This window comes from Andrographis paniculata, unplaced genomic scaffold (genome assembly GCF_009805555.1).
Source record: "Andrographis paniculata isolate CXL003 unplaced genomic scaffold, ASM980555v1 Contig19END, whole genome shotgun sequence".
Lineage (NCBI taxonomy): Eukaryota > Viridiplantae > Streptophyta > Magnoliopsida > Lamiales > Acanthaceae > Andrographis > Andrographis paniculata.
Window position 1 is genome coordinate 701,752 of NW_026137479.1, and position 16,817 is coordinate 718,568.

The window sequence follows — 16,817 nt, forward strand, 5'->3', positions numbered from 1 at the left end:
AAGAACTTCAGTCATGGCTGATCAATGCCTCTGTCCACGACCACAATCACACCTACACATAATTGCTATAAATATTACCACACAAACACAATGCACATGTCTTTCACCATATAGAACACAAGCAATTGGCTGAGCATTTTCAGCAGCACAAACACATAAAATCAATATGAAGGGGGCTGCTGTTTTCCTGGTGGTTCTGGCGGTGGTTTCCCTGGAGGTGGTGCTGCCGGTTGAGGCTGTTTCCTGCACCGACGTTCGGAATGCTCTGTTGCCGTGTATTTCATTCGCCACCGGAGCTGACAGCCAACCCAGTGGATCATGCTGTTCAGGCATTAAAAACCTTGCTGGTGGTTATCAAGCTGCAGAAAGGCAGGCGGCGTGCGAATGCATCAAGTCCGCCGTCGGAAAGTACCATTTGGAGGTTATCTCCAGCCTCCCTGGAAAATGTGGGGTTGCCATTGGAGACACTCTTGGCCCGAATATGGACTGCAGCAAGTATGCTGTTTCTTGGAATACTGCTGTTTTCAGTAATGTTTATGATCATGTATAACAGTTCCTAATTTTTGAATCTTTTGTGTGTTTTGCAGGCTTTAAGAGATTTCCTGAAATGGGATTATGAAATTGATTGATGTAATAAATTATCCAATCCCTGTGGCTATGCAACAGGGCTTCATTATATTTGGAATGAAACGAGGTTTTATGATGTCTTGTCTTCACAATTCCACCTTAAATCCTGCAAGAGAAACTAACTAATCATCATCATTTCCAAGTATAGGAATACATGGTGTTCTACTGAACCACAACATTACAACTGCATAAAGTCATGTCTCAAGATCTGTCTATATATACATCTTCCTCAAGCATCTTCCACGACATTTGTCTGTTTTGTAAGAATATGAGATGGCCATGAATCAGCTGAGGAAGGGTACCGTGCTTGTGGCCGGCTCACATTTGACAGGCCCTTCGTCATATTCATCTCATGTAAAGCACCGCAAAAGCCTTCAGATTCATGGTGCAGTGGCATGACAAACACAGGACCCACGACCGGGGTTGGATCCGATACATTTGAAGCAACAGGGAAGGCAACATGACCTTCAGGTAATTGGGAAGGAGTGTTGCATTGAGGTTGAAAAGCATCAAGGTTTGATCCATTAGCCCTCTCATCGATTTCCCTCTCCAGCCTCTTGATTTCAGCATTAAGCGCGCACGTTTCCTCTTGGAGTTCATTCCTCTCAACCATAACCTGTCAATAGAAACAAACATCAACAATGCTGTTAATCAAATCAAAATATAAAAATATAAAGGGGATCAATTGATCAGCGAGAGCTCACAGCCAAACGTGGCGATTAAGGGAGAGCTTACATAATTAGATTCAGACAAAAGAGTTGTCTGCTCCTTCTTTAGATTGTCCACCTGAGCTAGCAATTCTCCAAGGAGCCGAGTCGTCTCTCTTAGTATTGAAGCCTTTCCATTGTTTGGATGCTCCAGATCTGCATAGTTAGATATATCCCTCTCTCATCATCAGCTTGAACCAGGCAGGTATTGCAAGGGCAACTAAAAGATGCAAAAACAATAACAGATTCAAACGCTATGGCAGAGTGTATCATACCTAGTGCTTTGCCAAGTTCTGAAAATAATTCATTCAGTTGGTCCCGTTTCAGCTTCTCCCTTGCTGCTTTATGAATTTTCCTCGGAACTTTACCTCGACATTTTTTGCTGGAATCCGGCCTACAAAGTTCAAGATAAGTGGGAATCAAGCACAAGTACATTGCACCATTGCAAGATCAGATTCAACATTTTGCACACCAGATCAAAACCAACTGTCGACTAGATAATAAAAACAGTATCGAAATCCTGTGGCAAAAACTACAAGGGTAGGAAGCTGGTTTCCAAAAGCATTCTAGTGAAACACATTTATCCGTTCTCTTTGTTTAATAAACTTTCATGATATATCACTGAAATACGCATGATTTGAGATCCCCAAATCTCCCAGCAGCCAGATTACATATCCGTTATTTTGAAGGCATACATTTGATAGGAGGCATCAGGAAACCAGCGTAAGCTCATCAATCTCATCGTAGCTTATAAAAAAGCCAAGAGCCTAGGCCATGGCTGTATCTATATGCATATATCTTTCAATCTTGGAAAGCTTGGAGCTTTTTAGGAGTTGACAAATGGGAAACAGAAACCATAAATTGAACCAAATTATTATCCTATACATTACCGTGTGGTATGAAGCAGTTATTGGTTAATATGTTTAGCAATAATCAATCTAAGTAGCATGACTTCGATTACAGCGGCGCAAGATAAATTGGGAAATCAAAATGAAATACACACGGCCGGAAATCAAATAATCACTGAAGAACAAAGATTAGGAATTAGAAGAGTAAAAAAGCCAACCTTGCGGACGCCTTGACAGAATTACCGGAATCATCAGCACCTTCTGAACAGTCTGAATCCATTCGGAATGCCTAATGGTGAAAAAAACCAGTTCCTTCTCAAATAAACTTCTCAGGAAAAAAGAAAAAGGATCGGTAGAATCCACATCACAGTTTCAACTAAAACGAAGACCATACCTTGTGATTCTTCCAATTCTACCAAGAATCGGAAAAAATACCAAGTGTATTGGTCGATATATTGGAGGGAAGGTAGGTGTGCGGATAAAATCGAACGACACGAGTGGGCGTGTGCCGAGAGTCCGCCTGGAACAAGCTCGGCAGTATGAAGTTACAATAATATCCTCAGGAGCTTACATCCTTCTGGCGAACTGGGTGCATGAGGGTAGGATTAAGTTGTCAGTTCATAGAATCGAAGGAAACGACGTCGTGTGGATATGTGTTGGCCGAGTCTTGAGACCACGTGTACGCCGAAGAAATGTCCAAACTTGACTCAAAATGAGGAAATTGATTGAAAATGATTTATCTAGCGTATTTGTCCCATGCAATATTTTTTTTTTTATGTTAATGAATTAATGAGAATAAGATATGAAGAAAAAAAAAGGGACTAAGATTGATTATTGAACCAAGTGATGTCAAATGGCCCAAGGCTGTTGGACCATTTGGGCATCTGGGCTACTGAGTTTTTATTTTTTATTTTTAAATACATGCTCCAAACAGGAAGAGAGAGAGAATGACAGGCAGCGGTGGCGTCACAGCCTGCGAGTGCCAGCCAGAGGTGAGGTGAGGTGGGGTGGTAGAAGTGCGTATCGAGTTCACACGCCACGTGGAGGTCACCAACTAAGGTGCTCCCATGGCCGATAAGATGTGACGTGAAGCTAATCTAATCTAATCTTGCAAATTAACCTCAGGCAGGCAGGCAGGCGTTTATCTCTTCAATATAGTATCCTCCACCTCCATAGTCAGTCACAGGGGCGGCTAGGCTACCCTTGCGCTCGCTGTAACTCCAGACCAGACGGCACTGATCCTGATCGCGATCGTGATGGTGATGATGATGATGATGGCGATGGCCCGCCTGCTCTCATTTCATCGCGGTCCGCCAAATCACCACACGTGTCCCTCCCCAGCCATCTCAACCGCCTCTTCCTTCGAACCAACAACCTAACTAACTGACCTAATCAATCCATTCCCCATATATAGATCGGTCATCACACACATTCATTTCATTCCTCTCTCTGCCCAGCTTCAAATTTGTGGCGTTGTATTACTCTCTCTCTTGCACTTTAAGAGAGGTCTGTGGGTGATGGGGTTGTTGGAGATGGATCGGGAGAGCTATGGACCTCCGGCTAAATGGAAAGGGATTCAAGCACATAACCAGATTCTGAGGATAAGGGCAGAGGACTCCCAGTTAGGTCAGGATATTGGGGAAGGCAGCAGTTTGAGCCTCAAAGATGACTACTACAAATTATTAGGTGAAGGTGAAGGTGAAGGAGAAGAAGGGATCACCCATATCCTTCTTTTCTCCAGACCCCTCTTGCCTGCTTCCCCTCTCAGTCTCGGCGCCAGGACAACTACTGCTCGATGACAACTCCCAATCAACTCAATTATTCCCTCATCCACAAAGGTAGTTAGTGCCTAAGGTATCTTTCCATTACATCACCAAACAAATACTCCACTACAAATCAACCAAACCTTTCTTTTCTTCTTCTTCTTTAATGGATAATCAATACCCAGAAAAACAAACGAGTTTCTTCAGCCGCTGCTGCTATAAAAATTCATTCTTGCTGTAGTTTCTTGTATGATGACTTATTTCGATCAATCAAACACAGGAGTTGACGACACCGGTTTCCAAAGAGGCCCAGATGGAGAATTGGGAACAGCTCCCCCATGTGTACAGTAGAGTGGAATTATATACTGCAGGCTAGGCTAGGCTAGGCTAGGCTAGCTAGACTTTAGAGGAAACATAATACATACTACCATCATCGATCATAATCGCCTTTTCTTGTACAAATAATAAAAAAACAACCCTATATAAGTATTTTTCTACCAAGCATCTACTTACTCCCTTCACTACAAACTATAAAACCAAGCAATAAATCTCATCTCACTCGCCATAACAAAACACACAACATAATCAAGGCCAAGAAATGCGTGCAGGAAGACGACAGGCGTGGATTTCCCTCTTTTCAGTCATTAACAGCCACAACTGAAACTTTATACCCTCCATTGGTTAAATAGATCTTTTCCTCAATACTCATTATGCGTAGTCATCGTTCTCGTCGTCCTCCCCTTCTGCAGCCTCTGCCCCAACTTCTTCATAATCCTTCTCAAGAGCAGCCAAGTCCTCTCTCGCTTCAGAGAACTCACCTTCCTCCATTCCCTCCCCAACATACCAATGCACAAATGCCCGCTTCGCGTACATTAGATCGAACTTGTGATCAATCCTAGAGAAGACCTCAGCTACACTGGTGGAGTTGGAGATCATGCAAACAGCCCTCGCCACTTTCGCCAGGTCGCCGCCAGGGACGACAGTGGGAGGCTGATAGTTTATGCCACATTTGAATCCTGTTGGGCACCAATCTACAAACTGGATCGTCCTCTTGGTCTTAATTGTGGCGACAGCCGCGTTCACATCCTTGGGGACGACGTCACCCCTGTACATCAAACAGCAAGCCATGTACTTCCCGTGCCGTGGATCGCATTTCACCATCATGGACGACGGCTCGAATGCAGTGTTGGTGATTTCTGCGACAGAGAGTTGCTCGTGGAAGGCCTTTTCGGAAGAGATAACAGGGGCGTATGATGAAAGCATGAAATGAATTCTTGGATAGGGGACCAAATTGGTTTGGAATTCGTTCACGTCCACGTTTAGAGCTCCGTCGAATCTAAGGGAAGCCGTCAGAGATGAAATCACCTGGACATTCATTTTTAAGAACAATGAGATAATCAAACTTAATTACAAAGAGAAAGAACACACACATACATATATATATATATATATATATTGTTAGTTTACTACCTGAGAGATGAGCCTGTTGAGATTGGTGTAAGTAGGCCTCTCGATGTCGAGAGATTTTCGGCAAATGTCGTAGATGGCCTCATTGTCGAGAAGCACAGCAACATCAGTGTGTTCCAGAAGAGAATGGGTTGAAAGCACAGAATTGTAGGGCTCTACAACAGCAGTTGAAACCTGTGGGGAGGGATAAATTGTGAAGCCTAACTTTGATTTTTTACCATAATCGACAGAGAGCCTCTCCAGCAGGAGAGATCCAAGCCCTGATCCGGTGCCACCACCAACGGCGTGGAACACCAGGAATCCCTGCAGGCCAGTGCAATTGTCTGCCAGTTTGCGGATCCTGTCGAGGCAGAGGTCCACGAGTTCTTTGCCAATGGTGTAATGGCCTCTGGCGAAATTGTTGGCAGCGTCTTCCTTGCCGCTGATGAGTTGCTCTGGATGGAATAACTGACGGTACCCTCCGGTGCGCACCTCATCGATCACAGTAGGCTCCAAATCCAGAAACACTGCCCGAGGGACATGTTTGCCGGAACCAGTCTCGCTGAAGAATGTGTTGAATGCATCATCGCCGCCGCCGACGGTGTGATCGGACAGCATTTGCCCGTCCGGCTGCAGCAAACGCCATTCAGATTTTTTACGAAAATGATTCATAACCCATGTTCATCCATAACAACGAAAAACAGATCAAATTTGAACCAATCAAACAGCCGGAACGATTAACCTAGCAGAAGTATTAGAAACAAAACAAGAATAACCCTAAAAATCGAAGGATGCAAATCTAGATACCTGAATGCCATGTTCCAGGCAGTAAAGCTCCCAACAGGCATTTCCGACCTGAATCCCGGCCTGGCCAATGTGAATCGAGATGCACTCCCTCATTCTGACCCTTTCTTGAAAAGATTAACAAAATAAGAATGGATTTTTATCCAAGAACAAACACAGGGAAGGAGCGTATACAAAGACCTTTCCAACAAGATCTAAAAATCAGAAAAAGTGTGTGGTGAAACTGCATTTTGTAACCGTCGAAACGGACTCTCTTCTTAGCTTACGGTTCAGAGACATGCCCATCTTACTCGCAATATCCACTTTCACCACATACCTCTCTCCTTCACCTCCACGAAATTTTCCTCCGAAAAAAGCTCTCAAAATGCGGCGAAGACGAATACGAGCACGACTGCAAAATGAATCCCGATCACCGCCGTCCGGAGAAACCAAATTTGAATTTCGAGGACCGGCGGGTTTCTCTAATTGGGCTTTTACGAATAAGCGCAAATAAATGGGCTAATCTAGGCAGGCCCAATTACAAGAATTGTGCTGTTTGTTAGTGAAAAACAACAAGTGGAAATTAATTAATAATGATAAACATATGGTAATAAACAATAATAAATCCTGGTGATCATCTGAATCTGAATGGCTTCCAAACCAATCCAATAATGAAAAACAAACATATCTCGTGGGATTGCCCAAATAATGCAAACTTTTAGAAAAGGTTTTTGGGGCAACCTTACTTTTAGCATGTATGTATGTATGTATGTATGTATTATAATTATAAATATATATAAAAAACATAAATGTGGGCATGGGAGGGATGAAAAGGCAAAAGAGATGTTGATGGTAGTGTTGTGTTGATGAGAGTGTTTGGTGAAGTGTCAAAGAGAAGTCTATTCATATCCCCAATTTCTCTTATTCAAACTTTGCAAATTATAAATCAATATGTGTATATAGCTAGGTGTAAATGATCAATCCCAGGTAGAAAAATGATAAGCCAAGCAGTGCCAAGTTGTGGGCCGGGCTATATGATTTGATGTGACAATAGGATATACTACAATCTAAGCTAAGCCAACTAATTAATTAGCTTCAAGAAATAAAATGGAATAGAGTGAGTGCAGCAGCATGCAAACTGAACTATTACTACTTGATATACAATAATTGAAGAATAAATTAATTATTAATTGGGTGGAAAGTTAAGATTGATGACAAGATTGCATTTATGCATGTTTAATGGTAAACAACGTTGTTGATGAAGCTGTATATCTATCAATAATATGTGTAGGATTAGTAGTTAATTAATTAGCTAGCTAGGGAATAGGCAGCCAGGTTAGGATGCAATATTGCACACTCATTTATATTCTCTAATCTTAATTTAACCAATTAAATAAATGCTTATATATTAATTGATTGGTGTACTTGCATGCTTCTTTTTTCTTGCCACCTTAACTTTATACTTTACGAGCATGGGTACTAGTGTATATATGTAATCAACGAATCGAATGAATAGAGAGAATGAATCATGCTGATCGATCCCATGGGAAGAGGGTTTCAATTATTTCATTAATTAATAATATATATATATATATAATCAACATTAATTAGGGCTAGCTAGCTAGCTAGAATATTATTCATTATTCATCATTCATATATATCTATTGGATGAACAATTAATGGTGAGTAATAACTTCATTCACATGAGTGCAAATCAAATATATGTTAGGCCACCTGCTCCGTAATTATATTATTATTATTATTAATGAAATTAAGATTTATTTAAGTACAGGCACAGCCCATCTGGTTCTGGTGTCCCCAAAAGCAGCTGCAACTTAACCATTCTTCATTCCATTAATCTTATTTATTAACATGATGCATATGACAGTCTAGTAGCAATACAAACTCTGCTCTGCTGTCAAAGGATTATGCTAATTATTATTATATATAATATTAAATCGATCCATCTCTTTATTAGTGCTTAGCTAGGGTTTGCATAACTCTGACTCTTATTTTGACTTTTACCCCCCAAACTTTCCACTTTAAATTAAAGTATTCATTCTTCTTATTATTATTATTATTATTATTATTATTAATTAAAGCCTATACATGCTATACTATGCGCTATTGTTACTCTAATCACATTTATTAAGAAACTAATATACATATATAATGAGCTAGGTTCGATGATCAAGAAATTCCCTAGAAATTTATAGCCTGGAAAAATGGGAGTAGCATGGTCCAAAAAAGTTGTTCTAAAATGAAAGTGGTCGTGTGATAAATCAATAACGACTTGTACGTGGATTGGACATGCACACCCACATATAGTTTATTTTTATTTCCAGGAATATTATTATTATTATTGCTACTCAAATTTATTTATATGTTCACGATTTTTAAAATTTTGAAAGTACGTATGTAGTCATAAATACACATGCATTAAATGGTGTACATTAACTACTCTTTTAAAATAGAATCAATGCTATCTATGTTAGTTGAGTTTTAATTTTGTTATGTTCCTTAATTATTAGTATTATTTTTCTTAGTGTCTTTTTTGGCAATTTCGTAGCTAAAAGTTTCTACTTTTAATATGAATGAAACATTTGTTGAAAATGCTCACACATGCTTCTGTTTTTAAAGGAAAAAGGTCTCTGAAAATAAGGTATCGTCGATGGAGATGGGAGAAGATGTTTGGCCTTCAAAAATTAATAAATGGGCAATAATTGACAAGAGTCTTCAGATAGATCGTAACGGAGGAGGGATCTGGCGTTGGAGTCCCGGGAGCTTGGTGGAATCCTTGCGACCCCCAAAAGTTAGAAGCCCGAGGAGGGTCTCTCGGGAAAAACTGATGGCAGCAGAAGCAGATAAAATAAACAATTACGCACGCATATGGAAGCCACAGAGCGAAGGAAAGGAAGACTCTGTAGAAATGGGCAGTCGAGTCCACTGCAGATTTGAGTGTTGATGAGATTCCCTTTAACCTGGACAACACCTTTATTGCATTGCAAACCCTGGCCCCCGGTTAAATCCAAAACTACTGAACTGCCCTCTCTCTCTCTCTCTCTCTCTCTCTCTATGTAACCTCACTCCACACCCACCCACGCCTACACTAACTGAACTTGTTTCTTCTGCTCTCTCTTCTTCCTCTTAATGCGGTGATAAGTGCCGACTGATATATAATAGTAGGATTTTAGTGTTTTCCAGATCTTAGCGTTCTTATGGAAATGCCCACCGGAAGAATTCCTATCTGATCTTTGTTTATCCTTTTTGCTTTGAGGTGAGTTCGGTGGGGGTGATCGAAAGCTAGCTGGTTGTGTGGTTTTGTTCCGGTGCTGTCCCGAGCTCGAAGCTACTATTTTTTGTGTGGGGAAAATGGCGGAGGGAGCTGATGGGAAATCAATCCCAGAGTCGGAGAAGAAGAAAGAGCAGAGCCTTCCGTTTCACCAGCTGTTTTCGTTTGCAGATAAATATGACATTGTTTTGATGCTGTGTGGCAGTCTTGGGGCAATCGTGCACGGCTCTTCCATGCCTGTTTTCTTCTTACTGTTTGGTGAAATGGTCAATGGTTTCGGGAAGAACCAAATGGACTTGACTAAGATGACACATGAAGTTGCTAAGGTTTGTTTCCATTCTTGAATAATTTCGAGCTTTTGTTTTATTATCCATGTTTTGAAGCATTAATCAGATCTGACGCTTCTTGTTTTACCATGGGATGCAGTATGCTCTGTATTTCGTCTATCTTGGATTGATCGTCTGCTTCTCATCTTACGCAGGTGAGATTTGTGATTCATTCCTCATTCTATTCAATTTCTCCTTCAATTAACTCATCACTGTTTCCAGCAACCTCTTTTTTCTTTTCTTTTTTTTTTTTTTTTTTTTTTTTTTTTTTTTTTCTGTTCTGATAATTGCAATGTATGAACAATACAATACAGACAATGGTTTTGTAAAATGAGGTTTTGATTTCATGTAGTAGTAGTTTGTTTATTCGAGCCAGTTCACTACGGATCAGTCACGTGGTCCATGGACCGTCTGTTTGTCCTGATCTTATTCACCTGTCAACATCTTGAAACTATTTTCTTAATTTTATATCATCCCATCTCACATCTCCATCAATGCTGATACTTGAGAATTTAATGTTACCCTTTTTACAAAGCTTGGTTCTTTTCTTCAACTTCTCAATCAGTCTTGGGTTCACCAAATTACACTAACAGTTTTCTGTGGAAAAAACACAAACAGAGATTGCATGTTGGATGTACACTGGGGAGAGGCAAGCTGGGGCTTTGAGAAAGAAGTACCTGGAGGCTGTATTGAAGCAGGACGTCGGATTCTTTGATACTGATGCAAGAACTGGGGATATTGTTTTTAGTGTCTCCACAGATACTCTTCTTGTGCAAGATGCCATTAGTGAGAAGGTTTGGTTTGGTTTTGTATTTTCTTCTTCTTGCATTTCTCCCTTTGACCTGTTTCTTTTGATCTTTTTCCATTATATTGCTTTCCAAAATGAGAAAATTGACTGCCAAATTAAGTTCACTAGTAAAGAGGGAGCATTTATCAGTCAGAGGAGTTCTGTTTTGGTGTTCATCAATCTAGTGGATGTGGACCCCATGTGTTTCTGGCTTCTTAGTTTGTAGCTCATGTCAGTGGAATTTGAGAATGTGGTTCTTGTTTGATTTTTCCAAATTTGCTTCAATTTAATGCTTAGAGAGTGGGTGACTTGTTTAGCTAAAATGCCTATGAATGGTTTTAATGTCTGATGATGCTTTGTGTTTGTTAAAGATTTTTGAATGTGCGTTTTAGGTTGGCAATTTCATTCACTATCTTTCGACGTTTTTGGCGGGGCTTGTGGTTGGTTTTGTCTCTGCATGGAGGCTGGCTCTGCTCAGCGTTGCTGTGATTCCTGGAATCGCCTTTGCTGGTGGTTTATACGCGTATACTCTAACGGGGCTCACGTCAAAGAGCCGCGATTCTTATGCTAATGCTGGTATTATCGCAGAGCAGGTTAGGACGGACAAAGTGAATGTTGTTTGGTCACGTAATATTTCTGCAGCTTTAAAGCGTAGTCGTCATGTTGAAAAGGTACATTTTGGATTGCCACGTGCTAATTAGTCTTTTTATGCTGATGCAGTCGATTGCACAAGTTAGGACAGTTTACTCGTACGTTGGCGAGTCGAAAGCCCTCAGTGCCTATTCTGAGTTGATACAGAATACATTAAAGCTTGGATACAAGGCTGGAATGGCAAAAGGGCTGGGACTAGGATGCACTTATGGCATAGCTTGCATGTCGTGGGCTCTTGTTTTCTGGTATGCCGGTGTTTTTATCCGAAACGGACAGACAGATGGTGGCAAGGCATTCACTGCTATATTCTCGGCTATTGTTGGTGGCATGTAAGATTTTGACGATTGCATTTATTTTCCTTCTAAAATTGTTTTGAACCAATTGATTGGAGGTGTGTGTATATATATATATATATATAAAGGATTCTGATTGTTTGATTTCTATAGGAGCTTGGGCCAGTCATTTTCTAATCTTGGAGCATTCAGCAAAGGGAAAGCTGCTGGTTACAAATTAATGGAAATAATCAAGCAGAAGCCGACAATAGTCGAACACCAATCATCGGGTTCAAAGTGCCTGACTGATGTCAACGGGAACATTGAGTTCAAGAATGTAACTTTTAGTTATCCATCTCGACCTGACGTCATCATATTCAGAGATTTCTCCATCTTTTTCCCTGCTGGGAAAACTGTTGCCGTGGTTGGTGGCAGTGGTTCGGGGAAAAGCACTGTCGTCTCCTTGATAGAGAGATTTTATGACCCTATTGACGGTAGGTTGAAAAGCTTCATCCAACACTGACTGATCTATTCCATCGAATATGGTTTAGTTTAATCTTGATGTGGTTTGTTGATCTTGCAATGAAACAGGAGAAATATTGCTGGACAATGTGGACATCAAGACACTTCAGTTGACATGGCTCCGCAATCAGATCGGCTTGGTGAACCAAGAACCTGCCCTCTTTGCCACCACAATCCTTGAGAACATTATGTACGGAAAGCCCGATGCGACCATGGAAGATGTGGAAGCAGCTGCCTCTGCTGCTAATGCTCATAGCTTCATCACCTTGCTTCCAAATGGATACAACACTCAGGTAGGCCTGTTTTGTTTGCAATTATCTTCTCTGAATGTAAGTCGACGATTCTTTAGTTGATTAACTTGTTCAATTCTAACTCAGGTCGGAGAAAGAGGTGTCCAGCTCTCTGGTGGCCAAAAGCAGAGAATAGCAATTGCAAGGGCAATGCTGAAGAACCCAAAAATTCTTCTTCTCGATGAGGCGACAAGTGCATTGGATGCAGATTCGGAGAACATTGTGCAGGAGGCGCTGGATCGTCTAATGGTCGGGCGTACTACAGTAGTTGTAGCGCATCGCCTGTCAACGATAAGAAACGTTGACTGCATTGCAGTTATACAGCAAGGGCAGGTTGTCGAAACAGGCACACATGAAGAACTAATCTCCAAAGCTGGTGCATATGCGTCCTTAATAAGATTCCAGGAAATGGTGGGGAACAGAGATTTTTCGAATCCTTCAACGCGTCGCACACGGTCCTCACGGCTGAGTCATTCACTGTCCACAAAATCTCTTAGCCTGCGATCCGGAAGTTTAAGAAACTTGAGCTATTCTTATAGCACTGGTGCTGATGGTCGAATAGAAATGGTATCCAATGCCGAAACTGAGAAGAAAACTCCAGCGCCTGCTGGTTACTTCTGCCGGCTTCTTAAATTAAATGCTCCGGAGTGGCCCTATTCTATCATGGGAGCTGTTGGATCTGTTCTTTCCGGCTTCATCGGTCCTACCTTTGCCATAGTGATGAGTAATATGATTGAGGTGTTTTACTACCGAGATCCAGCTGCCATGGAACACAAAACAAAGGAGTTTGTTTTCATTTACATCGGAGCTGGGCTATATGCTGTTGTTGCCTATCTGATTCAGCACTATTTCTTCAGCATCATGGGAGAGAATCTTACAACGAGAGTTAGAAGGATGATGCTTGCAGGTTAGGATATTTCGTCAAATTTATACTTTGCAAAGCAATGCTGCTTTTATTAACTGTTTGATCATTCATTTCAGCAATTTTAAGGAATGAGGTTGGATGGTTCGATGAGGAGGAGAATAATTCGAGCCTTCTTGCTGCACGCCTCGCCACCGACGCTGCAGACGTAAAGTCCGCCATAGCTGAGAGGATCTCTGTGATCCTACAAAACATGACTTCCCTTCTCACTTCCTTCATAGTTGCCTTCATAATTGAATGGCGGGTTTCGCTGCTCATTCTCGGCACCTTCCCCCTTCTCGTCCTTGCAAACTTTGCCCAGGTAACAATCTTCAGTCTTGCTAAAATACCAGGCATTAATAATATTATCATATCTTCGAAATCAATAATACATGCCAGTATATAATACATGTTGTTCAGGCCTGTGGGGGTTCCATTATTGTTCATCAATTTCAATATCTCTGAGGAGTGCTATTATATTTTATATCATATCACAGTCCATTCTTGTTGCCCATCTTTTACTTTTACCTGCACTGCACATACAGAAGCTAATCTAAAAAGTTCACCTTGCTCTGCAACTACAGTGCAGTGAGTCAGTTTTATGTCTGATTTTTGCTGGAATTCAACTCAATATCTGAGCATGCCAGGGTTTGAATTTACAGATACAAAATTTTAACTGTCATCCAGTCCCACTCCATTTTTTATGGCAGAGCTGCCAGAGATTCTCTTCCCGTGAATTTATATCTAATTACCTTCTCTGTTTTTACCTTTTCTTTGTTGTTTGTTCCTTTTGTTAATTTTTACCTGTGGATGAAAGAGTTTGATATATAAATTTGTTACTGTCTAAATATTACAGCAACTCTCTCTCAAAGGATTCGCCGGGGACACGGCTAAGGCGCATGCAAAAACTAGTATGATTGCGGGCGAAGGAGTCAGCAACATTAGAACGGTAGCTGCATTCAATGCTCAAGAAAAAGTCCTGTCTTTGTTCAGCCAGCAGCTTCGCGTCCCTCAGCAGAGAAGCCTTCGGCGCAGCCAATGCTCCGGCTTTCTGTTTGGCCTTTCACAGCTAGCTCTCTATGCCTCTGAAGCACTTATCCTATGGTACGGCGCCCACCTTGTTAGCAATGGCGCATCCACATTCTCGAAGGTTATTAAAGTGTTTGTTGTCTTGGTCATCACCGCGAATTCTGTGGCTGAAACAGTAAGTCTTGCCCCAGAAATCATCAGGGGTGGAGAAGCTGTTGGCTCAGTGTTCTCGATTCTGGACCGCACTACAAGGATTGATCCGGATGATCCTGAGGCCGAGCCTCTTGAAACAATCCGAGGCGACATTGAGCTACGCCATGTTGACTTTGCATATCCTTCCCGCCCGGATGTAATGGTGTTCAAGGATTTCAACTTGAGAATTCGAGCAGGGCAGAGCCAAGCTTTAGTTGGCGCAAGTGGTTCGGGAAAGAGTTCGGTCATAGCCCTGATCGAGAGGTTTTACGATCCTATCGGAGGGAAAGTCATGATTGATGGCAAAGACATTCGGAGACTACACTTGAAGTCCCTTCGCCTAAAGATTGGTCTAGTTCAGCAAGAACCGGCGCTGTTTGCAGCCAGCATTTTTGACAACATCGCTTACGGCAAAGATGGCGCAACTGAATCAGAGGTCGTCGAAGCAGCGCGTGCAGCCAATGTGCACACATTTGTCAGTGGTTTGCCCGAGGGGTACAAAACCCCTGTAGGCGAGAGAGGCGTCCAGCTCTCTGGAGGACAAAAGCAACGAATTGCCATTGCGCGAGCTGTCCTCAAGGACCCATCGATCCTCTTGCTCGATGAGGCCACGAGTGCTCTCGACGCAGAGTCTGAATGCGTGCTGCAGGAAGCACTCGATAGGCTTATGAAAGGCAGAACCACGGTGCTCGTCGCGCACCGGCTGTCCACCATATGTGGGGTGAACTCTATTGCCGTGGTTCAAGATGGGCGCATCGTGGAGCAAGGCAGCCACGGGGACCTCATCGGCAGGCCCGACGGCGCGTATTTCCGGCTGCTGCAGCTGCAGCACCATCGCATATGAGAAAAAAAAAAGTTAAAAAGGACTTGAGTAATTAATTAACCATTGTTTTGATTTCTTTTTAATTCTGTTGTCTTGTTTTCTGTGTATGATGGATCTTGGTGGTGATGATGATAGTTGTAGATAATTTGGATATAAAGACTGCTTGCTACCTGAGTGGAGAGTTGCGTGCTAAAAAGATGCTTTTGTTAATCATGTGGTGTCCCAATGAAAGAAAAGCAGGAAGGAACATGGCGAGTTGAGTTAATGAATGATTGCAGAGAGAAAACGATCCCTGTGGTGATGAAGTTTGTTAAGTACAAGTAGTAGTGTCTGTCTGCAACGCATTGATGAATCTGCCATGGCTATAAAGTGAGTGCCAGTGCCAGTGCCCTCCCTCCCGGCTCCCTGTACACAGTGGAAAAAGTACCCGCCATTAATTATTCCATTTCCAAAAGAAAGGGACAATGATGATGATCATCGACTGCCATGTGAGGGCGAGAGAACGAACTTGCATTGAAACAAGCCAATGAAGTGGCAGTGGCAGTGACAGCAGACAGTTTTCTTGACTTCTTACATACACGAAAAAGGGAGCACACAGGACAGGGGCGTGAAGTGAAGCCGAGTAAATGAGCTGGATGAAAATGGATGCCAAAATTTCAGTGGATGAAGCAGAGAAGAGAAGATTAGAGCAGTTGATTATTATACCAATAATTAATGCTCGTACTTGGTTTGGGGCCTGACTCCATCCAAGTTTACAGTAGAGCTAAAACACAAACCAAGTTGCAGGCCATTGTTCACGTGGTTTAAATGAATTTTTTTTTTGGGGTTTTAAGTTTTAAGGGTAGTTGTAAAAGGGCAATGCCAATGGCAATTCTTGTTTGTGGATTGGATTGGAGTGGACCCTTTTGAAATATCTATGGATGGATGAAAAAGGGTGGTTTCTTTTTCCATATATTTCAGAGTTGAGTTGGGCAGTCACGGTCAGTGGTCAGGTCACTGTCACACTAGGATGAAGATGGTGACACCCCACCACGATGATCTGAATCTTGACTGTTCTGGGGTCATAGATTTTGCCTCTGCTGCTAAATCCTCCTGTACATTTTGTTCCCCATCTACATCTTCCATTCCATTTTCAGCTCAACAAAACTTATCACAAGTAATTATTATCATTTTATGTAAGTAATTTTAACTTTGTAAAATATGATTCCTTTGTTTTTTAATTGTTATCATTAATATTTTTAGGTATTGAAATAAATGAGGAAACACGTGCTATGATTAATGAAGAATAAATGCTAAAGCCCACTGGTTTTGTAGCCCACACACTACAATTTTAAAGGCCCAAATACTTATATGTAGAGTTTACTAGGCCCATGATAATGGGCCTAGCTTAACATTGATTTCTTTATTGAAAAATCGTTTGCATTAAAGTAAAGTATGTATATGTAATTTAAAATATTAGAGTATATTATTTTGTATATATATACTATTTATTCACTTTTCATATAATTACTGAAGTAATTATTTTTATTTAAAAAAAAAAAAAAAAGTAAATAGCACA

The 16,817-nt window shown here is 41.5% G+C and overlaps 4 protein-coding genes and 2 long non-coding RNA genes across 8 annotated transcripts; 3 read left to right on the forward strand and 3 right to left on the reverse strand.

The window, feature by feature from the left end:
• Nucleotides 1–166: 166 nt before the first annotated feature.
• Nucleotides 167–579, forward strand: LOC127242277 (non-specific lipid-transfer protein 4.1-like). Its single transcript, XM_051261761.1, has one exon. It carries the CDS (start codon nucleotides 167–169, stop codon nucleotides 548–550), a length of 384 nt encoding a protein of 127 aa, XP_051117718.1. The 3' UTR covers nucleotides 551–579.
• Nucleotides 580–621: 42 nt separating this feature from the next.
• On the reverse strand, nucleotides 622–2,724 carry LOC127244324 (protein IRON-RELATED TRANSCRIPTION FACTOR 3-like). Of its 2 annotated transcripts, XM_051264820.1 has the most exons (5): nucleotides 2,577–2,724; nucleotides 2,401–2,471; nucleotides 1,610–1,728; nucleotides 1,363–1,490; nucleotides 622–1,243 (listed from the first exon to the last, which is right to left on the reverse strand). In XM_051264820.1, the coding sequence occupies exons 2-5, from the start codon at nucleotides 2,460–2,462 to the stop codon at nucleotides 857–859; spliced, it is 696 nt and encodes a 231-aa protein (XP_051120777.1). In that variant the 5' UTR covers nucleotides 2,463–2,471; nucleotides 2,577–2,724; the 3' UTR covers nucleotides 622–856. The 2 variants fall into 2 exon arrangements, with proteins under 2 accessions (XP_051120777.1, XP_051120770.1); XM_051264813.1 differs by having other exon boundaries at nucleotides 2,401–2,709.
• Nucleotides 2,725–3,360: 636 nt separating this feature from the next.
• LOC127244347 (uncharacterized) lies at nucleotides 3,361–4,446 on the forward strand. Its single transcript, XR_007837165.1, has 2 exons — nucleotides 3,361–4,020; nucleotides 4,226–4,446. It is a non-coding gene; the product is annotated as an uncharacterized LOC127244347 (long non-coding RNA).
• LOC127244283 (tubulin alpha chain-like) lies at nucleotides 4,381–6,655 on the reverse strand. 2 transcript variants are annotated; one of them, XM_051264762.1, is made up of 4 exons: nucleotides 6,512–6,655; nucleotides 6,199–6,298; nucleotides 5,416–6,021; nucleotides 4,381–5,310 (listed from the first exon to the last, which is right to left on the reverse strand). In XM_051264762.1, the coding sequence occupies exons 2-4, from the start codon at nucleotides 6,289–6,291 to the stop codon at nucleotides 4,654–4,656; spliced, it is 1,356 nt and encodes a 451-aa protein (XP_051120719.1). In that variant the 5' UTR covers nucleotides 6,292–6,298; nucleotides 6,512–6,655; the 3' UTR covers nucleotides 4,381–4,653. The 2 variants fall into 2 exon arrangements, with proteins under 2 accessions (XP_051120719.1, XP_051120712.1); XM_051264755.1 differs by having other exon boundaries at nucleotides 6,199–6,302.
• Nucleotides 6,656–9,088: 2,433 nt separating this feature from the next.
• LOC127244276 (ABC transporter B family member 19) lies at nucleotides 9,089–15,430 on the forward strand. Its single transcript, XM_051264742.1, has 10 exons — nucleotides 9,089–9,792; nucleotides 9,893–9,947; nucleotides 10,411–10,586; nucleotides 10,972–11,172; nucleotides 11,300–11,559; nucleotides 11,677–11,996; nucleotides 12,094–12,317; nucleotides 12,402–13,221; nucleotides 13,296–13,537; nucleotides 14,072–15,430. The coding sequence occupies exons 1-10, from the start codon at nucleotides 9,547–9,549 to the stop codon at nucleotides 15,278–15,280; spliced, it is 3,753 nt and encodes a 1,250-aa protein (XP_051120699.1). The 5' UTR covers nucleotides 9,089–9,546; the 3' UTR covers nucleotides 15,281–15,430.
• Nucleotides 14,639–15,942, reverse strand: LOC127244351 (uncharacterized). Its single transcript, XR_007837173.1, has 2 exons — nucleotides 15,430–15,942; nucleotides 14,639–15,259 (listed from the first exon to the last, which is right to left on the reverse strand). It is a non-coding gene; the product is annotated as an uncharacterized LOC127244351 (long non-coding RNA).
• Nucleotides 15,943–16,817: the final 875 nt, after the last annotated feature.